The 27,904-nt window shown below is 42.5% G+C and overlaps 1 protein-coding gene across 3 annotated transcripts; it reads left to right on the forward strand.

The window, feature by feature from the left end:
* Positions 1 to 3,319: 3,319 nt before the first annotated feature.
* LOC123503699 lies at positions 3,320 to 26,845 on the forward strand. Of its 3 annotated transcripts, none has more exons than XM_045253677.1 (5): positions 3,320 to 3,490; positions 22,687 to 23,347; positions 23,970 to 24,141; positions 24,502 to 24,643; positions 25,213 to 26,845. In XM_045253677.1, exons 2-5 carry the CDS (start codon positions 22,726 to 22,728, stop codon positions 26,206 to 26,208), a joined length of 1,932 nt encoding a protein of 643 aa, XP_045109612.1. In that variant the 5' UTR covers positions 3,320 to 3,490; positions 22,687 to 22,725; the 3' UTR covers positions 26,209 to 26,845. The 3 variants fall into 3 exon arrangements, with proteins under 3 accessions (XP_045109612.1, XP_045109611.1, XP_045109610.1); XM_045253676.1 differs by lacking the exon at positions 3,320 to 3,490 and adding an exon at positions 20,045 to 20,179; XM_045253675.1 differs by lacking the exon at positions 3,320 to 3,490 and adding an exon at positions 20,082 to 20,293.
* The last annotated feature ends 1,059 nt before the right edge of the window (positions 26,846 to 27,904 follow it).

Raw genomic sequence — 27,904 nt, forward strand, 5'->3', positions numbered from 1 at the left:
CCAACTCCGCCCTACTCACTTTCTCCCCACCTCCACCTCTCTCTCAGTTTTTCTTCACTAAACCCACTACGTTTTTCTTCATCACCCAGCCGACCTCGCCCTCCAAACACTACTGCATTCCATCACTTCTCCAGGTCCTCCCACGGTATTCCAGTCCACCAGCACCTGAGAACACGCTCCAGCTTGTCTTGTCTTGTTTTGCTTCATTCCTCGTGTGTCCATCCAAGCTCTCACTTAAGCAATGTTGTTCCAGTAATCCACCTTCATACCACGCCTTTTCTAGCCCTCGCCCCCACACCGGCCAGGCCCAGCACACCCCAGCATACCCTCCTCCGGTCTTCTAGCATCGTCCCCGCCACGCCCCACGCCTCCCACGCCTCCCACGGCCCCTTCCTCCGCCTCTCCCTCTCCGCAAGACAGACTGCTCCGAGCTCAGGCCGCATTACTTCTCCCATTTGCTCGAACTCCAGGAAAATGCAATGAATATTTACTCTGGATAATTCGGTTACAGTCACAAAGTTAGCCTGTGGAGTCTTACACACACACACACACACACACACACACACACACACACACACACACACACACACACACACACACATATGTAGAGGTAATGTAATGGCATCTGGTGGTAAAAGTAGTGGCAGTTAGAGTTTACAGTCACAGATACGTGGTTTATGGAATGTTTAGAATACTGAACGAAGGTAAGAAGAAAAGCTCCTCAAGATATCTTCAGAAATACAGCTCATGGTCTTGCTGACGTCTCTCTTTTCTTTTTTTTTTTAACTGGATGTAGGAAAATAAATACATCTAGCCAATGTTTCTCATAGATTTAGAGTTTATCACATAAGTACTGGCCAAGTTTGTAATAGGTAAACATGAGAGAGAGAGAGAGAGAGAGAGAGAGAGAGAGAGAGAGAGAGAGAGAGAGAGAGAGAGAGAGAGAGAGAGAGAGAGAGAGAGAGAGAGAGAGAGAGAGCAGAGGCAATAACAAAGATAGAAACACAGACAGAGACAAGTAGACAGGCAGAAAAGGAGACAGAGATGAAGTACGTATTTTCAAGGAAGCAGCAGCAACAACAACAACAACAACAACAACAACAACAACACAGAGGCGAGAGACAGTAAGACGAGCAACACAGCTATGGAGTATGAGAGATTGGAAACAGTCACTCAAAGGAAGGGAGCTGACAAATCGAACGTTCTTTGACAGGAGCCCATTTGATAACGCTGTGCAAGAACAATCCAAAGCCCTTCCCTACCACGTGTCAGCTCAAGTACTCTCCATGCAGAATATACAGTACCCTGCATACACAGCCTTTAATATGTGATAAGAACTTTGCTTTACACACAAGGGAGGAAGATAAAAGGAAGTAAAACACAGAAGGGTAACATTAACCAGTACTGAGACGCATTTTTACCACGAGTTTTGAATGTGATTAGACGATTTTATTGACATTAGGAAGTGTCTATGGAGCTCAGAAGATTAATTTCCAGAGTCTTCACCATCGCAATCTCCACACGAGTTTCTGAAGCTGCATAAAATCACCAAATTGTAAACAAAAGGAATCTGAAAACGTGTTACGGTACTGAAGGGGTTAAGTAAAAAGTCACCAATGATAAGGAGAAATTATGTTGAAAATACTAATAATGAGACAGATGAAGGTGAAGGGGAAGTTGGTGACAGCAACATGGCAGGAGAGTGATGATGATGATGATGATGATGATGACTTCTAGCTCCGTACTGCTTCATGATAGTGAGATAAATAAGTTTCTTAATGAGCTAAAACTACATAATTTGATAATCGAGTTCACTGCATCAATCCACCACTTTGGCAAATAGCTCTCTCTCTCTCTCTCTCTCTCTCTCTCTGTGGTGAAGGTAGTTGTCTCGTTTCGTTTGTGTATATTGTTTCGTTTCTTTTCTATATATTGCTTATGGTTCGATACCTCGAACCATGAATCATAGTTCATGTATGAGGGGTCCAGCACTGGGACTGGGTCACTTACCACCCTGCGCTATGGTGGTCGAGGTCTCTAGTCAAGTAAAGCCTTGAGTCTCCGAAGGCCTTTTCTTTTGACCTCAACACACACACACACACACACACCAAATGTTATCACACTTGTGCCCAATATCAAATGAAAATCCTATCTTGTACGAATACCATCCACTTTGAGACCTGAACTAACACCGCTATGTCCTCAACAGATCTTCCTCCAGCAACACAACCCTGACAGCTTCTGGATAATCACCAGTAAGACAAGTGATTTCTTTCAGGCAATGTCCGTAACAAGACGTAGCATTTTTACATCACCATTGAAAAACCCTTTGGCATGGAAGTGTATAAAGTGCCGGAGGAGATATTCAGTAGTGCTTCATTTGAACGTGTTTCGAGGTAAGGAAAGTCAAGATTTAGCGAGAAATACAGGTACAGAAATGACATTGATAAGCAGGTGGAGTGACGATCACTCAGCTGATTTTATGTCACATATTTGAAGCCACGCTATTGGTCAACAAGAGAGAGAAAGAAGAGCTAATAAATGGAGGAAATGGATAATGAATGAAGAAAATGGGAATAGAACAAGAGAGGAAAAACTATGGATAGCGAATAGAGGAATCAGCTGGGTGGAGGAGCTGGGAAGGGGAGACCGCGGGAGTCGAGGAGAGCGGGCGGGAAGTGTACATGAAAAAATATTGCCTTATTTTCTACATCTGACTGAATTACTCAAATCTCAACTCAAGCTAACCTAGTCTTTGGATGAAAACAACAATGGTATTTCAATATTTTTCATACATTCTACAACCACAAAGATGGATACTTACTGTATGGTATTATATACAGCCTTCCCGCCAGTAGTTGTCTTGCCCACCAGCTGTTTCTTTCGCCTCTCAGCACCAAAGCAGTCCCCATAATCTATAAAGACATAGATCTACACTTCACTGCGCCACTCCATCACTTATAAATCCTCAGTCACATCAAGTAATGGAGCAAGATGTATTTGTTCAAGTGATCCACCACACACCCATAACAAATCACTCCCGCCTTCCCGATACCCACCAACCAGAATGAATGACCAATTGACCGTCTTGATTCAGGGACATTTTATATAGTTTTCCCACCTAAGAGAATAATAATGACCTCTAATTATTGTGGATATAATGATATTGATATATAAAAAATGCTACATTATGTATGCGCACAAACACCTTAAGTTGAGGTATTTTTAGTATTCCCGTCATGGCAGCAAACCCTCCCAAAGCTACATGACGTCACATACCTCAGTTGCCTCACGAGACTGTGAGCTGCCAATGCCGGTAAATACGTGATGTCTGGCTAAGTACGTGCAATGGCGAATGCAGTGTGAGGATTCTTTGCGTAAGTTGAACCTTCTTTACCTCGTCAATCAAGGAAAACAGAACTCGGATTGCTACAATAACCAGGGCAGTTGGCGGGGAGCACAGGCCGCGGTGCATGAGGAAAACAAGCAAGTAAGTGGTGTGGTGGTGATAATGTATGGGTGAAGTTTTCCTCCATTGTTCTCATCATTGGAAGGTACAACAGCATAGATAACAGAACACTCATGGTTGAACAGACAATGTAGCAAAGCACACGTTAATTCGTAAAAGAAGATAGACAACAAACTTACGGATTGGGATGATTAGTGAAAGTATAAATAGGTTTACCTATTTGTGATGGTTTCTTGCCTTACTGCCTTACATGTTCCTATCAACCAACCCCTTTAGTACCAGGACACGTTTTCACACATATTCTGCTTATTATTTGTTGATTTTTATACAGCTTCAGATACCTACGTAGTGATTAAAGTATTGAAGACTGGCCATTAAACTTCTGACCTCCATAAACCCTTCTTAATGTGAATAGAATCATCTAATCACACCTAAACGCAAGGTAAAAATACGTTCCAGTACTGGAAGGAGTTAACCAGTCATAGGCTCACACTCCCATCATGCACCAACTCAACGCACCATCGAAATCATCTCTATCTAACGTCATCTAATCTCACTCTGATCGGAATAGCAAACAGTCCCGCCATTAACGCCTTCACTGCCGCCGTAACCGTAACAACAAAGCGTACGTTTCACAATTTCACTCATTATACTTCCTAAGGAGAAAAACTGAAAAATAAGTTAGAGGTCTATTCCCACTAAGGCGCAGATCCGTTTTAGTATATAGACGCTTTCCTCCTTCAGTGTTCTTTGTTATGTAAGGACGAATTGATAGTTAGATACATGATCATATAGATAGATAGATAGATAGACAGATAGATACATAGATAGATAGGAAAGTATATAGATAGACAGATAGATTGATAGATACACAGATAGATACATAGATAAATAGGAAAGTATATAGATAGACAGATAGATGGATAGATACACAGATAAACTTACACTAGATAGATACATTCATACACACATAGTTGGGAGAATAAATGAATAAATATAGATATTCAGATAGATAGATTTACAGATAAATAGGCAGAAGAATAGTTAGATATTACACACACACACACACACACACACACACACACACACACACACACACACACACACACACAAAGAGTAAGAAAACATTACATCAAGGAAATAATAGTCAGGTGTTTTCCTTTTTCCCTAAATTTTAATAACAGAATTACTATGTCATGTTATTGCCAGCGGGGTAACACACTGTCCATTAGACTTAGCGGGCCTGCTCCTACGTCTCGTCTCCACTAATGAGCACGTGAGAGGAGGAGGAGGAGGAGGAGGAGGAGGAGGAGGAGGAGAGGCAAGAGAAACAGTGAGTAGGAAAGAAAGGGATAAAAAAATGATACTGCCTTTTTGCAATAATGATTACCCTTATGAGAGAGAGAGAGAGAGAGAGAGAGAGAGAGAGAGGGGGGATGGGGTGAGAAGGGGATATAAGATGTTCGGAGGGAAGAGAAAGGTTATGGAGACGAGTATTACACCTCCCACATTCTCTCTCTCTCTCTCTCTCTCTCTCTCTCTCTCTCTCTCCCACTCCTCTTTTCCCATTTTCTTCCACTAATAGCTATTTTTTCCTTCTCTTTCCTCAAATATTCTTCCTATTTCTCTCCCGCTTTTCCTCCACTGTCCTTTTTTTCCCTCCATATTTCCCTCTCATCTTAGCACATCATTTTTCCTCCCCTCTACATTCCTCGTTTTCTACTCAATAGGTCCTTTTTTCCCCTCTCAACCCCGTCACACCCCTCTGTCTTTCCCTCAAATCCTTTATTTTTTTCTCCTTCAGTTCACCCACTACTGTTTTCTTTCTGTCTCTTCTACTCCTCTCAGTCCTTTTGGCAACTACACCCATGGACTATCTCTCTCTCTCTCTCTCTCTCTCTCTCTCTCTCTCTCTCTCTCTCTCTCTCTCTCTCTCTCTCTCTGTGTGTGTGTGTGTCCCTCGCCCTTCGCCCCTTCTGCTCTGGCCTGAAGGGAATCTCGTAAGGGTTTGCTGAAGATAAACTCTTAAGAGGATTACAAACACCGAGAAATTACCACAAGCCGATTCCGAGGGGAAGATTTCTCTTGTGCGATTATTCTCGTCTGTTCCCGATTTTTTTTTTTTCATTTTTTGCCCCCTTATCGACAGGACTTTGTTTGCTCTGTGTCTCCTCCTCCTCCTCCTCCTCTTCTTCTTCTTCTTCTTCTTCTTCTTCTTCTTCTTCTTCTTCTTCTTCTTCTTCTTCTTCTTCTTCTTCTTCTTCTTCTTCTATTTCTTCTTCTTTCTTCTTCCTTCTGTGACTGTCAGTACTTCATAGATTGTAGTTGTTATTGATGTTGTTGGCTCACAGCTGTCCCCTATCTCTCTCTCTCTCTCTCTCTCTCTCTCTCTCTCTCTCTCTCTCTCTCTCTCTCTCTCTCTCTCTCTCTCTCTCTCATATTTGTCCATTACATTTTCATCATAGATAGAGTTTTCACGTCACTGGATTCATGTATATAACAAAATAATAATCACAGAGAGAGAGAGAGAGAGAGAGAGAGAGAGAGAGAGAGAGAGAGAGAGAGAGATTTGATATAATTTGATTTATTACTCATTTACAGCGTCAATCTTAAGTAAAAGAGGCAACAAATATAGAACTTATATACAAATACGCAGAACTGAATTTAACGTATGTCATTAATATTGCAATACGATCACTATTGACCAAATCGAGTGAGAGGAGGTTGTTTCTCTTCTCTAGTTCTGAACCTTAACCCAACCAACGACTCCTTCAATGTTTATGAGGTATTTTTAATCATTATTCTCAAGTCGAGCGTACCTTCACCTCCTCCCCACCTGTTAGCTTCCCTAATTATCCACTGAAAACAGGGGCTTGGGAATTAAAAGTACTAAGTGAGAGGTAATAGGATACATTAGAAACACACAGCCTCTCTCTCCCTGCTGCTTCAGACACTGCGCACTGTCAGGTCTTCAAAAGTGGTGGAACACAGGAAGGAGTTATCAGTTCTTCCTCTCGCTCGTTATCCAATTTACTCTTTCAACGTAGACGACATTTTGCTCACCCACACTGAAAATAAATGAAAGTAAAAAAAAGATAATAGAATAACTCATTGTCCCGTTCTTTCATTCTCTGCCAACCATTTTTCATAGTAAATATTACACACAGTACTCGAAATATATCATAAAAGCAGCATAGATGTTTAATAGCCACGATTTATAAGTGCCTGCAGTTTAGTTTATCATTGTGAAGAATCTGGCATAGTTGTGCACTTGAAATAGAGAGAGAGAGAGAGAGAGAGAGAGAGAGAGAGGACAGGAAAGGGTTGTGACGGGAGTTAGCCAAAGAGAAGTAATTTTTTAGACAGCTGAGTAAACTGATGAAACCGTAAACAGGTGTGACGGTACACTGAACACCACTCCTCTCCTAAGACACGAGGGACAAAACATAAGAGTATAAGAGAAAGAAGTAGCTGCAAAAAGGCCAGTAAATTTTCACGTGGGGATCTCTTATATAGCAGAGTCTTCCCATCAAACACTTCCATTCATGACGCGTAAATAGACAGAGAGACAGATAGACAAGCAAGCAGATAGGGAGGTAAGCAGTCAGACAGGTAAATGACAGACAGGTGAAATAGACAGACAGGTAGGTTGATAGATAGACATGTAAATAAACAGATAGGTAAATAGATACAAAGGTCATATGGACTGACAAAAAGATAGACAAGCAAGCAGACAGGCAGAAAGATAAACAGACAGGTAAATAGACAGACAGGCAGACAGACAGGTAGGTAAGCATGTAAAGACAGGTAAATAGATACACAGGTCGACTGACAGACCGTAGATAAACAGACAGACAAACAGACAAGGATGAATTGACAGAGGCGGACAGACGCATAGACACGCACGAAACGCAGACACACAGACAGAAAAGAGACAGACGGAGAGAAAAAGCATATAGGTAAAAGCCAGAGAGATCAAAAGATTAATGAAAAGAAGAAAAGAAAATAGGAAAAAGGAAGACAAAGTACGGAGAAACAAGCGAACAAACGAAAATACAAAGCGCAGGAAAAATTGGAGGACTCGAGAGACCAAGTAAAGAAAAAAAGGAGGGAGAGAAGAAGAAGAAGAAGAAGAAGAAGAAGAAGAGAGAGAGAGAGGAAGGCTGGGAGGAACTACATCGAGTTTAGGGAGAAAGAAAACGGTGGTGTTCGGCCTAAAGAGAACTTACGGCCTGTTCCAACCAAGCCACAAACCAAGTGATGGATTTACTACGTAATTTGCACTAATGTCTTCCAGCGCCACCCAACCATGCAAAGAGCTTGGTAATCATGTTCCAGGCCTGAAGTATTCCAGAGGGGAAGGAAGGGAGGGAAGAAAAGGAGAAGAGAGAGAGAGAGAGAGAGAGAGAGAGAGAGAGAGAGAGAGAGAGAGAGAGAGAGAGAGGGAGAGGAGGTCTACGCTCAAAGACTGGAAGGGAGGAATGGAAGAAAAGAGGAATTAGCGATGATGAAGGGAGGGAAAGACAGAGACAGGGAAGAGATAGAGGAAGAGGCAAGAAGGCTATATAAAGACAATTTGTAGCATTAACCAAAGGGCTGGCGATAAAATAATTTACTGAGAGAGAGAGAGAGAGAGAGAGAGAGAGAGAGAGAGAGAGAGAGAATTAACCCGAAATAAAGCCGGCAGTAATCCTTAGGTGCATACAGTGGGTCGTGTCTTTAACCCTAAACAGTTAACAGAATCACACAACCAGGGCGCGATGATGCCTCAGCACACGAGGATGTAAGAAAATAGAGACCACAAAAGGCTAATTGACAGGCGAGATGACGACATTCACTTCTATTTGACAGTGGATTCTAGACATTTTTTTTTTTTTTATTTATGTAAGGGGAAAGTTGTCCAAGGGTAATATAAAACAAAAAATAAAGGGCCTCTAGTTGCCAGTTCCTTGCAGGTACCAGAGAGTTAGCCAAAAAAAAGGAATGAGTGTCTTGAAAGGTCCCTCTTAAGTGAAGTCAAGTCGTAGGAAGTTGGAAAGAAGCAGGTAGGGAGTTTGAGATTACCAGAGAAAGGTATGAATGATTGCGAGCACTTGTTAACTCTTGCATTAGAGAGTTGGACAGAGTAGTAATAACGGCTTGTGTTTTGAGGCTATTTATCACATCTTATTTTCAAAGGCCATTGTGATAATAATTTGGCTTTCTCTTTAATTAGTTAATCATACGAAGGTGTTGGAATTCCTTGTTCATAAGTGTCCTCCCAAGAATTCGGTCCTTTCATAAAAAAATCTCTCGTATCCTACCCTCGTTTTCATCTTAGTTCACGTTGCACATTTGACCTCTTCAGTACCATGACGCGTTTCCATGTACATTCTGCTTACTATTCGATGATTTTATACAGCTTCAGAAATTAATGTGGGCGATCAAAATAGTGAAGACTCTGGCCATTAGTCTTCTGACCTCCATTGACCCTTACTGATGTCAATAAAATGGTCTAATCATACACAAATTTCAAAGTAAAAATGTGTCCCTGTATTGAAGGGATTAAATTTAACACTGCACATTTAGAGGACAAAGAAACTTAAAGAATAAAAACAACACAAAGAAAATAATAGATAGATAATATGACCCCAAGCATTCAGAACCTCTAATACCATTACAAGAAAGAACAAGAAAAATAAATAGAAATAACATGATATCCCGTTTTCTTTGCCAGTCATTGTACGTAGAAAGAAAACGACGAGTGTGTGTTCACGGAGGGGGGACACAAGTAATACCTTTCTTGATCGCGTGATACTGTTGGCATATTGTTGAGATTTGCGCCATGATTTCTTCCAGAGAGAGAGAGAGAGAGAGAGAGAGAGAGAAGCAGACAGTATAGTGGATTGTTAGTACTTTTAATAGCAAAAACAGAGAAATTAAAAAAAGGGAGGAAGAAATATGGGTAAAAGGCAGAAAGTAAAGTAAATCAGAGAGAGAGAGAGAGAGAGAGAGAGAGAGAGAGAGAGAGAGAGAGAGAGAGATGAAAGCAAGGAAGAGGTTTAAGAACTCACACACACACACACACACACACACACACACACACACACACACACACACACGTGGAAGGAGAGCCATTTGATGAGACACTCGGTAGCCCTGGATTAAGCAAGGTGGTGGTAAGATAACGTAGGATTCCCCCTCCTCTCTCTCTCTCTCTCTCTCTCTCTCTCTCTCTCTCTCTCTCTCTCTCTCTCTCTCTCTCTCTCTCTCGCAAATAATCATGTGTGTGCGACAGTTGTATTAATGGGGGAGGATCACCATCATTCCCCTCGCTCTGCACCCCCTTCCCCTCTCTCTCTCTCTCTCTCTCTCTCTCTCTCTCTCTCTCTCTCTCTCTCTCTCTCTCTTTCTGTAGACGCTCACCACACACAGCCCGTCCCGCCCAGCTCCGTCCCGCCCCACCCGCTCCTCCACTTCCTCCACAGCCTCCACCGCCGCCGCTCCTCAGGTCCCAATCCCCTTCATCTTTGCCGGGCCTCGCTCTTCACACGTTCATCATCTTGCCATTATTTCCACGTTCGCTCTTTCGTTCCTAATCCTTTACGCCTTTTTTTCCTCTCTCTCTCTCTCTCTCTCTCTCTCTCTCTCTCTCTCTCTCTCTCTCTCTCTCTGTTCCTTCTATCTCCCGTTTTACGCCCTTACTCAGAATCGACTTCCCCTCTCACTACGTCAATTTTCCAAGGCCACAGAGACAGGTATAGCCGGGTTTTCAAGACAATTTCTCTTATTGATAAGCTAAAAATCTTGCCAGTCTATCACCAGAACCATAAAAATACTCTTAAAAGCACGAATATCTTCAACTGGAGCCTTTGGAAAACAGTGATGGTGAGAGAGCAAAGCGTTTCAGAATATGGGCCTTAATACCAAACCATCGCCGCCGCCGTCATCGCCACCGCCAGTCTAGCAGCACTTCATCGTTTACACCCAGTTTTGGAGGCACATTTAAGTCTCCCTCAGTAATCCAGCCCCGTGTAATAGTAATCGCCCCCCGCTCACCGCACCTTGGCACGCTAATGATGCTATTCTCCTCTTCAGGTGCGTGTTATTGCGCGAGACACCCCCATACATCGCAGGGTAATGGGAGGCGAGGCTGCATGCTGGAGCTGGCCGGGGCGGGTCGGGAATTGGAAGGCTTGGAAAGTGAGGTGGTGGTGGTGGTGGTGGTGGTGGTCGTAGTGGTGGTGGTGGTGGTGCAGGATCTGTAGTCAATTGCCATATTTCTTGCCTTACCAACACCAGTAGCGTTAATGGAGGTGTTGGTTTCTGGGTGAGTGTGTTGGTGGTGGTGGTGGTGGTGGTGTGTGTGTGTGTGTGTGTGTGTGTGTGTGTTATGAAGCGTGTTGGGGCGTGGTGGTGGTGGTGGTGGTGATGGAAGACAATGGGGAGTGTGTGTGTGTGTGTGTGTGTGTGTGTGTGTGTGTGTGTGTGTGTGTGTGTGTGTGTGTGTGTGTGTGTCAAACTTCTCCCCTGTTTAAATACGTTTGCATTTTCCTCCATCAGCACTTTTTAGATTTTTCCCACATCCCCTTCCTCTCTTCCCTCCTCCTTCCTTACGTGAAGTCTTCAGAAAGGAAATAAGGAAGGAATCTGTGTATCTTTCCCATCTTCACAGTATCACATCACTTACCATCATCAGACACAACATTTCATCAGTGACAGCTTTTAACCCCATCAGTACTGGAACACATTTTTACCTTGAGATTTATGTGCGATTAGACCATTTTATTTACATTAGGAAGGGTCTATTGAGGTTAGAAGATTAATGGCCACAGTCTTCTTCTGTGTTTTCTTTATCTCTCTCTCTCTCTCTCTCTCTCTCTCTCTCTCTCTCTCTCTCTCTCTCTCTCTCTCTCTCTCTCTCTCTCTCTCTCTCTCTCTCTCTCTCTCTCTCTCTCTCTCTCTCTCTCTCTCTCTCTCTCTCTCTCTCTCTCTTTCAGTCATTTTTATCCTCGTGTGTTTTGCTTCCTCCCTCGTGAAAGTCCAAACATGATTCATAGGTAATCGTGTAGTGTTTTGCTTCCCTTCCTTCCCCCCTTTCTTCCTTCCTTCATCTATCCTTCCTTTCGTCACTGTGCTTCTCTTCTCCCTACCTCTCCTGTCTATTTATCTCTCTTCTCCTTTTTTCTCTCTTTCTTTCCTTCTTTTTTTCTTTTCTCTTAATTTTATGACTGTAGAGATTAGTTTTTCTTTATTTCTTCATACTCAAAACTCTCTCTCTCTCTCTCTCTCTCTCTCTCTCTCTCTCTCTCTCTCTCTCTCTCTCTCTCTCTCTCTCTCTCTCTCTCTCTCTCTCTCTCTCTCTCTCTCTCTCTCTCTCAACCACAAACACCACCATCACGAACACCACTACCTGAACCTCTTCCTTCTTCCTGCCTTCTCCCTTCTCCCGCTTCACCACCAGTGCCTCCTTACACCCTCCCCTCCTTAACCCCTCTCTCTCACCATCTCCCCCGTCTCTTCTCTCCACAGCACGGTCGGTTTGGCCCTCAGATAATTACATTAAATTCCAGCAGCTGCAAAACGCAAACACAGACGCTGCCGGCGGTGGAAAACGCTGGTAATTGATGGAAGAACTCGTGCGCGTGAGAAGTTCCATCCAATCTTCGTATTTGATCTTTATAGGGGGCACAAACTAAGCGGCGGGTGGCGGGGTATAGGTGGTGGTGGTGGTGGTGGTGGTTGTGCATGCCTGACCTCTTTCTCTCTTTCTTTCTCTCTCTCTCTCTCTTTCTCTCTCTATCTATCTCTCGTTGTTGCTCTTGATTTACTTTTTTATTTTTTATTTTTTACAGATGCTAGTTTCGCGCCTCCCAATGTCTTCTGAAATTAGTCAAATGTCTCATGCAAAGTAGTGGGACTATTATAGTAGTAGTAGTAGTAGTAGTAGTAGTATAGTAGTAGTAGTAGTAGTATAGTAGTAGTAGTAGTAGTTATAGTAGTAGTAGTAGTAGTAGTAGTAGTAGTAGTAGTAGTAGTAGTAGTAATGAGTGAAGGAGGTGAAGGAAGAGGAGGAGAACGAGAAGGAGAAGAAAAGAAAGACGGCAACGATGACTAAGACAACAGCAACGACGACACAACAACAACAACAACAACAACAACAACAACAACAACAACAACAACAACAACAACAACAACAACAACAACAACAACAACAACAACAAGAGGAAGACGAGGATGAGGAAGAGAACGAGCAAGAAGAAGAAGAAGAAAAGAAGAAAAGGAGAAAAATGGAAAATGAGGAAGAAATTCAAGAGGCAACAGTCTAACACCCAATTAGTAGTAGTAGTAGTAGTAGTAGTAGTAGTAGTAGTAGCAAAGAAGAAAACTATAGAACCATTAATCCCTTCACTACCATGACACGTTTTCATAATCATTCTGCTTATTATATGGTGAGTTTATACAGCTTCGGAAACTCATGTGGGGAGTCAAAATAGTGAAGACTCTATACATTAATCTTCTGACCTCCATAGACCCTTCCTAATGTCAATAAGATCATCTAATCATACACAAAACATATGGAAAAAATGCGTCCCAGTACTGAAGGTGTTAAGAGTCATAGAAGCAGAGGTAAGAGTGTTTGAATGGCCCAGCAAGGCGCCGCTCATCACAAGCATCGTCGGCGCCTCAAGTGTCTGTCAGCCATCGTCTTTCCCACGTGGCTGACTGAACTCGCCGTAAATCAGACAAGTAAACTTTCATACATTATTCATCCCACGCGTGCCATTATTCACTTTCACTCGGGCTGGATCTTTATAAATTACTCTTCCTACTCCTCCTGTTCCTCCTCTTCCTCCTCCTCCGCCGTCCGTCATACATCACACTCTGTTATTCACTCCCTCCATCAGTCTCTCAGATGTCTTGATTAAGCTAGATTAGTTAATGTCCACAAATTATCCGCTGGAGAAACATCTTCCTTCCCTCCCACCTCTTCCTTCCCTGCGACTCTCCTTCCCTCCACTCCCAGCCCTGGTTCAACCCCTCCAGTCCCACTCATCCCTCCCGTCTCTCCACCTCCTCGTTCCTCCACCTTTAGTATCGCACGAAGCAAGCTCCTCCCAACTCTCTCTCCTGTAGCCACACGCCCTCGCCGCTCCTCCTTCTGTCCCTCCTTCTGAGCCGCCCCCTTCCTCCTCCCACACGTCAGGATCCCGCCCACAGCCGTCGCTCCGCCCACCCGCTTCACCGCGCACACTTCAATACGGATCATTATCAACGGGCTTCATTATTTTATACGACTGGGTTAAAGTAGCAGACTCGCCGCATGATTGCATGATGTGTGTGTGTGTGTGTGTGTGTGTGTGTGTGTGTGTGTGTGTGTTGAAGAGGAAGAGCTGTGTGTGTGGGTGTGGGTGTGGGTGGGTGAGTGGGTGGTTAGATGTGTGTATCTGTGTTGATGAGAAAGATATTGTGTGTGTGTGTGTGTGTGTGTGTGTGTGTGTGTGTGTGTGTGTGTGTGTGTGTGTGTGTGTGTGTGTGTGTGTGTGTGTTTCCTTCAAGTTCTTTCTTAAAAAATTATGCAACCATTTCCCATCTATATTTGTAACACAGAAAAACAGACTGCTCAAAAAATGTAAAACACACACACACACACACACACACACACACACACACAATAGCAAGAAAAAGCTTAATTCCTTTCGTTTATTTCTCATCCTTTTCTTTTCCAAGTTCTCTCATATGGTCATTTAACTTTCTTATTAACTCTCTCTCTCTCTCTCTCTCTCTCTCTCTCTCTCTCTCTCTCTCTCTCTCTCTCTCTCTCTCTCTCTCTCTCTCTCTCTCTCTCTCTCTCTCTCTCTCCGAAAATATAAAGTGTTTTTTTTCTCATCTATAATTACGTAATTTAACAAAATCCGTCAAAGGATCTTGTAATCCGGACGCCGCTTCTCGCCCCTCATTGGAACGGTTCTATAAATTGACTACTTCATCCATTAAATCCTGTTTCTATAACGCTGTGAAAATTTTCTCTCTCTCTCTCTCTCTCTCTCTCTCTCTCTCTCTCTCTCTCTCTCTCTCTCTCTCTCTCTCTCTCTCTCGTCCCCCGTCCTGAAATTCCATAGTTACCGCTTGATCTTCCACAAATTCATTCACATACTTGCTTCCTACGTTAGCTTAATCCCATATCCTCTTCCCCGGCGCCTCCTTCGTGTACTCGTAGCCTCACCTCTCTGCCACCCGCTTACCTCCCTGCTGCCTCGAGCCTGCCACGGAGAAACTGAAAGATGTTTTTCTTCTTCTTCGTTATTTGTTTCATGGTATTGGTGGTGGTGGTGGTGGTGATGGTAGTGGTGATGGTGATTCACTCCAGAGCATTAAAATCACTGTGTTCCTTGTAAATCTGCATGTATGTATTGTACACTACGTAGTTATCGGTTTGTATACACAAAGACAAGATTTAATTTACTACAACTTATTCGTAAACTTCTGTGCAAGAGAATAAAATTGGATTGACTTCTTGCTCTTTAGTAGAATTTTGTATATTACTCTCTCTCTCTCTCTCTCTCTCTCTCTCTCTCTCTCTCTCTCTCTCTCTCTCTCTCTCTCTCTCTCTCTCTCTCTAGCGGCCCAGCACAGGCAAGCCAAGACGCTAATGGGCCCCAGATTGCTCTGTTTAGATACTTCCATTATTTTTGGGCCGGCAAAACTCCGCCTCTCAAGACTCCGGCCAGTCTCGCTCGGTAATTACAACCATAAATCTCCGAGACCTGAATTCTGTATTTATTTTCGGTGCGGCAAGAATGGAAGGAAAGAAGGGAAGAGAGGAAGGTAAAACTGCCGTGGCGTATAGTATGGTGTGATGCGGGATTTCTCTTCTGTCGTCTCAGTTTGGGTGTACATGCGTGTTCTTCTACAGTGTGGTGATAAGGGTGAGGAGGGGGATAAAGGGGGAATGTATGCGAAGTCACGGTGAGCGGGCAAGGTAACGAAATCTTTTAGCCTTTCACGAGAGAGGAAAGTGACAGGAAAATGAGATGAATAAGACTCAAACTCGTATTCTCAAACACTGCAATGTTTCACCTCCACTATTTCAAAAGGCTTTATTTGAATTTACACGAGTTTTTGAGAATTTTTATGGTTTTAGAGGCAGATTGACAAGATTTCTACATTTTTAACTGGAGAAACACTCTTGAAAACCGCGCTAATCATCTCTGTCCCTTGAAATAGTCGTGGTGAGAGAACAAAGCGGACCTGAATGCGATGGAGGAAGTAAAAAGACAAACTACAACATAAGCTACAACACAATGAAAGACTGAAAGAAAATGTATATGGACAAGAGTTTTTAGATTTTGAAATGTAAGCATGTTAGAATTACAAACTTTCAAAAATAGTACTTTTCATTAGTGAAGAGACAGGAAAAACATTGAATTTGAAGTTTTCTTTTTTTTCTAAGATATGTCCAAGTTTTCTAAGATAAAGATACGAAAAACTGGAACTAGATATTCATGCTTTTCATTACAAGTTTTTCCCCTTAACATTTTAATCTCTGAGATGTACTGAACAGCTCTGGGGTCTTAGCTTTTTCCTCCTGGCATCATAAAATTTTTGGCAATATTTCAGTACATCTTTTTTTTTTTTTTTGCTTTCTACAGACATTTTACTTCTTTTTAATCACACATGTTGCTTTTTCTCTATCACAATTCTTTGCATTTTAACCCTTTCAGTACCATGACGCGTTTCTATATACATTCTATTTACTATCTGTTAATTTTATACAACTTCAGAAACTCATGTGGGGATAAGAAAATAGTGAAGACAGTGGCCATTAATCTTCTGACCTTCATAAGCCCTTCCTAATGTTAATAAAATTATCTAATCGTACACAAATCTCAAGGTAAAAATTTGTCCTAGTAATGAAATGATTAAGCTTCTCTTTCCAGGAAGACAAACGTATAAATTATCTAATCGTACACAAATCTCAAGGTAAACATGTGTTCCAGTAATGAAAGGATTAAGCTTCTCTTTCCAGGAAGACAAACGTGTAAATGCGCGGGTGTGTGACGAGGGAGAAATAGTCGTACACCTCGGGGTTACCAATGCACGCTCCAGCATCCATCCCATGGTTGGAATGTTTAAGAGCACCCCTCGGTCTGCCACACTGGACGCGGCCGGAAAAGAATCATTACCGTCTGTTTCATTTGACGGCACGACTTCAAACGGAGAGGAACCGAACCCAGTTAGGCGAAGTAACAACATTAGCCGCTGCCCGAGGCGACGCAACCCACTCAAGCCCAGGCAATGACCCCCACCCCCCATCCCCCACACCCACATACCCCTCTCTCTCTCTCTCTCTCTCTCTCTCTCTCTCTCTCTCTCTCTCTCTCTCTCTCTCTCTCTCTCTCTCTCTCTCTCTCTCTCTCTCTCTCTCTCTCTCTCTCTCTCTCTCTCTCTCTCTCTCTCTCTCTCTCTCTCTCTCTCTCTCTCTCTCTCTCTCTCTCTCTCTCTCTCTCTCTCTCTCTCTCTCTCTCTCTCTCTCTCTCTCTCTCTCTCTCTCTCTCTCTCTCTCTCTCTCTCTCTCTCTCTCTCTCTCTCTCCGAATAAAGCCTCAATCTCACTGTTTGTGTTCTGACGTCTCTCTTCTTGTTCCTTTTTTTTCTTTTTTTTTTTGTCCGTGCAGTGTTCAGACTCACCCTGGAATGTATTAAGAGTCTGTATTTCAGTGTCTTATTTAACTCTGGTGAAAATTATTGAGTTTTCACGTGTGTTATTCATTTTTTTTTTTTTTTTTTTTTTTTTTTTGTGTGTGTGTGTGTGTGTGTGTGTGTGTGTGTGTGTGTGTGTGTGTGTGAGATTCTGCACCATTCAGGAAAATATGCTTTGGAAATCTGACTAATCATCAAATGTGATCTTTGCAAAACAGACCCATTGAAGGAGATAAGCGTTTGAAAATACGGATTTGTTTATTTTTCTATTAGTTTACCTTCTGCCTTTTCATCTACTGTTTACCTCGATCCCTTAGCCTCTTCAGTACTGGGACGCATTTCTACCTTGAGTTTTGGGTGTGATTAGAAGATTTTATTTACATTAGGAAGGGTCTATGAAGGTCAGAAGATTAATGGCCAGAGTCTTCACTTCTGAAACTGTATAAACTCACCATGATGAATGAATATGAAAATGTGTAATAGCACTGAGGAAATTAAACAAAACGTTCCTTCATGTAGACGTGATTCGTGACGATTGCCAGTTAAGGTGACACATGAGAAGATTCCTACATTTCAGTAGACTGCATGCCTTCACACCGCCCGCCTCTGCCGCTCAGGAGGAAAATGCAATCTTGACAATAACTCCAAAATATCATACCGGGAGAACCAATAGAAGCCTACAATAAAAGATTTAATAATGAAAGAATACCGAAACGAAAACTTTGAGGAAGAAATCCACCGAGGGACGCTATTGGAATCTAAGTTGGCGACTCGGCAAGCCTTCTTGAGGAGGATGACCGCCCTGGAAACTGAGACTCGCCATTGTCAAGTTTGATGGGGTCCCAAGACGCTCAGATTGCAGCCCCACTATTGGAAACTCCATTAGCACAGCATCAGCGGCGGCCACCACCACTGCTTGCCATCGAGCTGTTCATCACTACCACCACCATCACTACATCACCACCATTATCACCATTATTACTATCACCGTCATAGCAGGAACGTTTTCAATTCAAGTTTAAGTAGCAGTACATAAGAACATAAGATAAGATAAGCTACTGAAACTATCAATCTCCCACGTAAAAGTCCCTTCATTAACCCTTTGAGTATCGTGACGCGTTTCCATATTGATTCTGCTTACTATTTCGTGATTTTATATAGCTTCAGATACTTATGTGGGGGATTAGAATAGTGAAGACTGTGGCCATTATCATCTGACCTCTATAGACCCATCTTAATGTCAATAAAATGGTCCAATCGTACACAAATCTTAAGGTATAAATGTGTCCCAGTACTGAAAGGGTTTAACATGCCTGCCTATATTTCCACGTGTCTTTATCATGAGTAAGGTTAATGGAAGGAAATACTAGGGATATTTCATACAGGGCTAACACATGTAGGCGTGGCGGTTTCTTGCAACTTCCTTTATTTTCTTGTGTTTTTACGTCCTTATGTGTGGATAGTGAGTGGGTTGGTATGCAAATGGTATCAGGTTCCTTTGATTATTATACATCATTGTCATTACTTCCAATCAGTCAATGCTGCTCCTAGGATTTTTTTTTCTTATGCAAGAGGGAAAACCAGCCAAGGGCAACAAAAGATTAAAAAAAGGCCCACTTGAAATGCCAGTTCCCTTAAAGAAGAATATAGAATTAGCCAAAAGTCAGGGACAATATCATGCTGGATCACACGTATAAACACTCGTGTTGCGCACATGCAAATCATAAAGCAGGAATAAGAGACGTAAGATTTATCAAAGCCTAAAGATAATTTTAACTACTACTATTATATATATAGATGGCCACGAGGACTGAGGGCTGCATCATCGTACTGTGGCAGCCGAACCTTGAACTCTGTGTTAAAACTGGTGTCTGTGTACCTATAATGGAAGGGTTTCCTGGAATGGTTTCGGACACAGTTGACTGGCAAGTTGCCAGAGCGTGGTGGATCTGTCCTTCGGTGCCCCTGACCTTGACTGTAATAATGAGTACGTAAGAGAATAACATTGCCAGCCACTCTGCTGTTGTATACAAGAGAATCACTTCATGGAAAGCTAAGTAGAAAAGACATCTTGCCACAGGAGCGACCCTCACATAGTATTAACATTAATTATTAACAAATTTACCGTTTTCTGATACAGATTGCCCCATGCTCTCTCTCTCTCTCTCTCTCTCTCTCTCTCTCTCTCTCTCTCTCTCTCTCTCTCTCTCTCTCTCTCTCTCTCTCTCTCTCTCTCTCTCTCTAAAACTAATGACTGTAAAATTATCTCCTTATGTTTAGTAAAATCCTCTAATGGTGTTGGATAAAAGATTAAACTGATGACGTGGTTCTAAAGGATTGAGTCGTGTTGCCCTGTCCTTTACTTTATTTACAGTGTATAGACATCCCACAATACTCACTGTTTTCTAGTCACCGAAAGTATAATTGTGATCATTTATGAATAGATGGATTGATTTCCTCCTCGACCTCTTCACTCCACCTGTCCCATGACCTTCCACAACCCCACCCTTGACGAGGTATGCTGCTCCTTCCTGCCTCCAAGCCTTCTGATTCAGGGATCAGGGATATCTGATGCTGGTGTCATCCTCATTACCCAATCCTTGCTCCTCCTCTTTCGACTGTATGCTTGAAAATAGAGCAAAAAATAGTTTAATACAGTGATTTGCCTTCTTTTTTTTTAAGTAAAGTTTCTTCACCTTTGGTGTGAGAGGAGGCTGCTATCAACGACCTCTCAACTGCGCGATCGCAAGAACGCTCTTATTAATTAATGTTTTATGATTTGCCTTTGCCAGTACATAAAATGGATGAGGTATTCTACGTTATTATGCCCTTAAAAGTCTAAGGAATGTCAGTGAAGTCTAGGAAGTTTTGTAAGCTGAGGAATTCCTGGTGCGTGTGGAAGCACTGCATCCACGGTTGCCGGTGGATATATACTGGTCTGGTGACTGCAGTGCTGGTGAGCGAACCATAGGGAGTGGAACACATCAGCTGCGGCACAACTCAGGAACATCAGCTCTCCTACAGAACAGTAAACTGCCAGTTTAGTATAACCCCGACGCCCGCCCTGTGGAGTACTCATACAGGATGACGTGACATGTTCCGCACGCACTGGAAAGCTTCAAACTGTAGCGCCGCAACCAAGGTCTCTCTCTCTCTCTCTCTCTCTCTCTCTCTCTCTCTCTCTCTCTCTCTCTCTCTCTCTCGAACGTGATCGCATGTTCGTTGCGGCAGTGAAGATTACAGAGCGGTAAACAACAGTGACACCAATGTGCATGATGGGATCATTCTGGACAAGTATTTTGAAACGCCGTGGCCTTTTAAACAAACCATTTTCACAAGTTATAGGAAGGTTAACAAAAAAATATATTATTCATGTAAAAGTGTTCACTGCATGATCAGTAAGTGATGAAAACTTTCAGCAGATTAAAAGTCGTGAAGATAGAAGTGTGAAACGTTGGGCAATGAGATCCCTGCTGTGGGGAGGATGATAGTGATTCTGAGAGCGGTGTTGGTGGATGTAATAGCATACCGTAATTAGAGTATGTGAATAGATATTGTATCGTCAACAAAGCATTACACAAGTGAGAGAAAGTATTGACGTGAAGTTTTGAGGAAAGGATTGCATTGCCAGTATCATCATTATTGTTATTATTATTGTTATTATCATTATTATTATTATTATTATTATTATTATTATTATTATTATTATTATTATTATTATTATTATTATTATTATTATTATTATTATTATTATTATTATTATTATTATTATTATTATTATTATCATTATCATTATTATTATCATTATTATTATTATCATCATCATTATTAGAATTATTATTGTCATTGTCATTAAGTTGATAACACTCCCAGATAATCATAAACGACATTTGTGTTGTCCTTTGTATCAGTTTAGTACTTTACGTAGATGTTCCTGTTGGTTAGGAAAACGTTATTGAACGTTATTCACTTGCTGGTGCACCATTGGCTCCGGGACATCACAGTGCCACCAGCTGCACATTGCTATTGCTCTCTGTCATGGAGTTCAGAACACGCCGTATTCAAGTGGCGAACACTTCTCATAATAGCACAAGAAGTAAATAGGAAAGCATACTAACTGCTAATGGGAAAATTATACAGATACAATTATATAATTATACAATTATATACAATCACACAGATAGAGTGACGAAGGTAAAGGTAGCTGTCTGGCAGTGTTTACTCAGCCAACGCAGTGACTGAGAAGCAAAGTTGTTGAGATATATCCTTGTCCTACGTCAGCAGTAAGCAACTCTCTGTAGGAAAAGTAACACCTCTCACCGTGCTCCTCGCTCAGGCCACCCATGCATCACTAAACCAGCGCCGCCACCTCGCCACACAGTTAGTTATGCCACAGACACAAGGAAAAGAATTATAACCACACGACTAGGAAAGAGTTGTAATGTTTCCACGTCGCACCGAACACCACGACCCAGTCAAGGACATCCAAGCACCGTCACGGTTTCCACACAGCTCAGCATAACACCTTGATCTCTCTCTCTCTCTCTCTCTCTCTCTCTCTCTCTCTCTCTCTCTCTCTCTCTCTCCAGCGTGTCTGGCCTTTGGTCATGATGTTTTTAGTTTCTTGGGAGAAGCTGGCCTTCTCTCCAATTTATGAATTTTATTTAATTTTACTATATGTATTTTAATGTTTTATATCATTTTATTGTAGTTTCAGTAGTTTTAGTTACTTTTAATTGTATTGGTTTTAATTGCTTTTAGTTTATAATTTATAAACTATATCGTTTTAACTAAAATATCGTAGCGGCGCCATATGACCTTCGCTGTTGCGGCGCCATAAAATAAAATCCATCCATCCATCTCTCTCTCTCTCTCTCTCTCTCTCTCTCTCTCTCTCTCTCTCTCTCTCTATCTATCTATCTATCTCTCTCTCTCTCTCTCTCTCTCTCTCTCTCTCTCTCTCTCTCTCTCTCTCTCTCTCTCTCTCTCTCTCTCTCTCTCTCTCTCTCTCTCTCACACACATACACACACACACACACACACACACACACACACACACAATTGCTGACGGAACTCCTTTTACACGGACACAATTGAGTAATGTAATGACACGGAAATGCACCAGAACTTACTTTCCTCAATTGGACGTAGGACACAATGAAAGCAGTGCACTCAGCTCCCTTGATAACGAGATCACCACAAGTACATATGTAATGGTAACAGTGGAACCTCACCATCTGTATACCTTGCTAATCGTACAACTCGAAATCCGTCCATATTTATTTATTTTTTTCACGTACATTTATTTAATTTTCCAAAACTGTCTAGTGACTCAGAACTAACAAAATCATTAGCATTGAGTGTATTTAAGTCATCTCGTACTTTATTTGTGCTTATCTCTTTATTTATCTTTTTTTTATGTAAGAAGGGAAAACTGGCCAAGTGCAACAAAAGGTGAAAAAAGGTCCACTCACTCGTCAGTCCCCTTACAGAGCTTGTTGTTATGTTGAACCTGTTACTTCTCGTCCTTTTCAGATGAGATAGAAGAGGAGAGAGGAATCAACCGAGTGTGAAATGGTGCGTTGCTGGCCAGTTTCGATATCTGTGTTGGGGGTGACACTGCTGATCCTCTGCCTTATATCATGGACTCCTTTCCTCTTCATGTACAATACTGGCACCAGTCCCTTGCTCTACTTGACCAGCATCCGCTCCGCTCCACTCACCTCAGACATTCACCCAGGCGCCAAAGACACCCCTTCTACAGCCACTCATAGTCGCTCTAATGCTGCAGGCACTCCTCCGGTAATTCACCCCAGCGGCATTGATAGTCACCCTCCCATCACAAACATGGCTCCCCAGGACGTAGCTTCCCATATCGACAACACAAACGTTCCTACCAACTCCAAAAATGACGACAGTAAAGCCACAAACACTCCCAGGAAGGAGAAGAGTAATCCCGCAAATACTTACCCCAAAATCAAAGGAGCCCCTAGCAAAACCTCAAACACTCACTCCAAAACTAAGACCAACCAACCTAAAGCTAAAAGGACTCTCTCAAAAATTAAACAAGAAAAAAACAAATCCATAAAGACTCTTTCCAAAATCAAAAAGGGGCAAATTAAGACCACAAACCCTCACGCTTCTCGCACCACTATGAACAGCATGAGTCACCCACACAGCTCCTCCAGTTTCCCAGGTAAGCCTCGCCACTTCAGCCTGAATTGAGAAACTCTTTGCTCTCTATAACCACCTCTATTCTTAACCACTTCAATACTGAGACACATTTTTACCTTGAGATTTGTGTACGATTATTGTATTGACATTAGGAAGGATATATGAAAGTCAGAAGATTAATGGCCATAGTCTTCATTGTTTTAATTCACCCAACATAAGTTTCTGAATCTGTATAAAATCACCAGATAGTATAAGCAGAATGAATATGGAAACGCGTCATGGTACTCAAGAGGTCAAAGGTCAGGTTAACCGCTTTCTTTTTTTCATTTTTCTTGTTAATATTGCAGAAATCATGTTAATCTGTCACTAGAACCATAAGGCCATATTAAAAAATCTGTATAACTTCAACTAAAACCTTTGAATACAGTGGCGACGCGACACAGGAATGTTTCAAAATATGGGCCTTAATAAGTTCACCATACTCTGCGTCACCAAGATTGTCACGTCAGGATATCACTGCATTGCTAGTTAACTCCTCACAGATCATCTCTCCTTGTCTGCAACGGAACAATAGAACCCCGCCATCCGTACACCTCGTTGTTGGTCCATTTTTTAACGTACATCTACTCTCCATCTGTCTGCAGTATCTTCAGAGCCTGCTGGGGGATCTGACGGGGAGTGCAGTGAGGAATACCAGGAGGAAGGTCCAATGCGACAAGTGGTGATATGGACGCCCTTCTGGCATAAGTGGAACCTCTGGGAGAATATGCTTCGTGACCACGCCTACTTAAAGGAAGGTCGCTGCGCCATCTGGAGGTCAGTACATACGTATAAACATTACTACTTGCCTACTGTTGTTTCTCTCTCTCTCTCTCTCTCTCTCTCTCTCTCTCTCTCTCTCTCTCTCTCTCGCTTCTGTATTTCCTCCTTCCTATGACTTGAACTCTTTTAAAAGGCAGGTTTTTCAAGACACGTATCCTCCAATTCTGAATGATCCTTTTTTTTTTTACGTTTCTCAGCGGGGTTATATTCACTTACTTTTTCGTTACCTTTTTCGCCCTGTGCCAATGCTTCAGCAGAAAAAAAGAAAGTAGGCAGCTGTTGTTACTTATGTTGTTCCCACCACTGCGGCTCTCTGAATTCTTGTACATTAGCTTCTGTTTTTGGTCTCCTCAGGTGTGAGTTTCTGCTGGGCCAGAATTTCACGACAGAGCAGATAAAGGAAGCTGACGCAATCATCTTCTTTAGCTTGGACGTCATGGTGCTACCTTTACCACCTCGCTTCCCTCACACCCTATGGATCTGGCTGGAATTAGAGGTGAGTGTTGTTATTACATGTTCTTATTATTTCATTGTAATTAGATGTTGTTTTTTTATGTAAGAGAGGAGGACTGGCCAAGGGCAACAAGAATATAAAGAAAAAAAAGGCCCACTCAGTTACCAGTCTCCTTTCTTAGCCTATAGTTAGCCAAAGGACAGGGACAAATGTCTTGAAATATCCCTCTTGAATGAAGTCAAGTCATAGGAAGTTGGAAGTATACAGACACAGACAGGGAGTTCCAGAGTTTACCAGAGAAAGAGATGAATGATTTGATAGTACTGGTTACCTCTTGCTTTTGCTGATTAGTGTGCAGGTAACTGTTTTCCGAGGACACACTGGGGTAACTAGTAGTGGAGAGAGAAGCAGACTGAATGAAATGGAGATATGGTGTCTAAGAAATCTTTGTGGAGTAGAGGGATTATCGTAATTATTCTTATATTACTATTGTCACTGTAGCATAATAGTAGTAGTAAGAGTAGTACTAGTAGATCTTGTTGTTGTTGTAGAAATAGAAGAGGAAAAGATGAAGAAGCTAAAATAATCAAATAAATTTATGATTCCCTCAGTCGCCGGTCATCAGCAAACGTGCAACAGAGTCGTGGAGAAAGTTAGAGGCTTCGGGCGTGTTTTTCAACCTCACCATGTCCTACCACCACCTCAATCCCATCGTGGCCTTCCTTGGAGAGCTCGTGCCACTGACCACTCCCCAACATTGCCCGATCACCTCCACCTTCTTCCTCAACACCTCTTCCCCAACCTATACTTCCTACAGTCACCACATGAATCAGTTTGAGTCGTGGTTGCTGGAGAACGGAGTGTTTGCTGATGAGAAACTGCGAGCCGAGCGAAACAGACGTCATGGAAGTTTGATCTATCAACCGAAAGACAACTCCTCCTTGCCCGAGCCGCTATCAGATGGCCGTGGCGAGAAGGAAGCCCAAGGTAAAGAGAAGGTAATGGAAGAAGGCAACCTGACTTTCACATCTGAGGAGATTGCGTTGGCGACACGACCAAGAGTGGCGGTGTGGATGGCTAGTCACTGCCCCACGGACTCTCGAAGGGAAGACCTGGTGGCGGCGCTGCAGGGCTTCATGTCAGTCACCACGGTGGGTAAATGCGGCAAGATGAAGTGCGGCAAGAACCACATGGACGAGTACTGTTACCGGTGGATAGCAGCGTCACACCTTTTCTATCTGTCCTTCGAGAACGCCCTGTGCGATGACTACAAGACCGAGAAGCTATGGACGCCGATGATGCACGGCATGGTACCGGTAGTCTACGGCGGAGCCAGTTATCGCGACACTCTGCCCTTCGACTCCTATATTGACGTGTCCGACTTCTCCAGCGCTGCAGCCCTTGCCAACTACCTATTGTATCTAGCCACTCACCCCGCCGCCTACCTGAAATACCTGCAGTGGCGGCGATACTGGCAGGTGCGCAGATTGGTTCCCTGGTGTGACCTGTGTACTGCCATACACCGCCAAACTCATCCCCTACGCTCCACACTGGACCAGTGGTGGAACAACACAGCCACCTGCGAAGTGCCTCCCCGCTGGCGATAACACTAACTGACGAGCGCAGTGGTGAACTCCTGCATGGAGGTGTAGTTCGAAGGATACAGTCGACAACTAGCTGATTGTATCCCTCTAGCAAGCTTTCAAGCCTCTTTCATGATGATTCCTGTTTTCAGAAGCAAGTACAACAGTGATCAGAAGTCCAGTATAATCTGTTACAATCACTTCCACCACTTTGCGTTCTCCTTCAGTCTTAATCTCTTCAGTGCTGGAGCATAGTTTTACCATGAGTTTTGTGTGCGATTAGATGATTTTATTTACATTAGGAAGGGTCTGTGGAGGTCATAAGATTAATGGACACAGTCTTCACTATTTTAATCCCCCACATAAGTTTCTGAAACTGTACAAAATCACCAATTAGTAACCAGAATGAATATGAAAACGCGTCATGGTACTGAAGAGATTAAATGCTCTGACATACTTTGAATCTATGAATTGTCAGGTTTATCAGAAGAATGCCAACGGATCAGACCACTTCAGATTAAAAAAAAATGCTGAAGGTGATGGGAAAATGTTTAGTACGTTAGCATAAGTACTTTTGATCACGACTATAACTTAGAATGGGTTTTGTTTGGCTTTTGTGCCTGATTTTATTGAGAGAGAGAGAGAGAGAGAGAGAGAGAGAGAGAGAGAGAGAGAGAGAGAGAGTGTGTGTGTGTGTGTGTGTGTGTGTGTGTGTGTGTGTGTGTGTGTGTGTGTGTGTGTGTGTGTGTGTGTGTGTGTGTGTGTGTGTGTGTGTGTCTGAGTTCACATACGTGCCGAATTAGCAGTAACAATCTAGATTTTAAACCCCTTTCCAGTCTCACTTCTAACTGGAAAATGGTGATAAAACTTGCTGAAAGAACTGATCGATAAACATGCCATTCCTTCCCTGACTGGCTACATGTTAAGAGTTCCTCGATCTTTTGTGATGCAGCCGCCAAAGCAGATCTCGCTTTTTCAAATGTTTAGGCGTCTCCGGTACTTCTTAACCGGCTCTAGTTGAAACTGTTAGTGGATTTTTATACATTTTTGTGATTGCTTAATATACATAATAAAAGGAGGATTCTTTGTTTCTTTCTTTCACCCCATTGTAAACACTCTCCATTCCTTATATTCACAATCCAGTTACTCTCAACATGCCTCGCCTCAGAACGCTTAAAACCCCTATTCTATTATCCTCTCTTTTGGAACAGTCACTCTACATTTATTCCATCTCGCCACTGCCTCCTCTTCACACACTTGGTTTAGTAATACAGTCATCCTATCAGTCACAGCTTCCTTTCATTTCTACACATTTCACGAGGTATCTTATCTGGCCTTCTATTTTCCTGCACTACCTCGAATCCCTTGCCTTGCTGACATTCTTAACCCCTTCAGTTCTGGGACGCATTTTTACCTTGAGTTAGGGTATGATTAGATGTTTTGTTTACATTAGGAAAGGTCTATGGAGGTAAGATTAATAGCCAGAGTATTTATTATTTTATTCCCTACATAAGTTTCTGAAGCTCTATGAAATCGCCAAATAGTAACCAGAATGAATATAAAAACGCGTCATGGTACTGAAGGGGTTAACTCTCTAGCCTTACTTTTTAATTAAGAAGGGAAAGTTGGCCAAGGGGAACAAAAAATGATAAAAACAAAATGCCCACTTAGTTACCGGTATTAGTAATCTTGCAAGTCAGAGTTAACCAAAAGAAAGGGA

The sequence above is a fragment of the Portunus trituberculatus genome, chromosome 14 (assembly GCF_017591435.1).
Source record: "Portunus trituberculatus isolate SZX2019 chromosome 14, ASM1759143v1, whole genome shotgun sequence".
Taxonomy (NCBI): Eukaryota; Metazoa; Arthropoda; class Malacostraca; order Decapoda; family Portunidae; genus Portunus; species Portunus trituberculatus.

Excerpts from the sequence above, each read along its gene's own strand:
- LOC123503699 (XM_045253677.1), top strand. The coding sequence starts at position 22,726 with ATGGTGCGTTGCTGGCCAGTTTCGATATCTGTGTTGGGGGTGACACTG. Across the intron at positions 24,142-24,501 it reads GGTCGCTGCGCCATCTGGAG|GTGTGAGTTTCTGCTGGGCC; the intron begins GTCAGTACATAC and ends TGGTCTCCTCAG. Across the intron at positions 24,644-25,212 it reads GGATCTGGCTGGAATTAGAG|TCGCCGGTCATCAGCAAACG; the intron begins GTGAGTGTTGTT and ends TGATTCCCTCAG.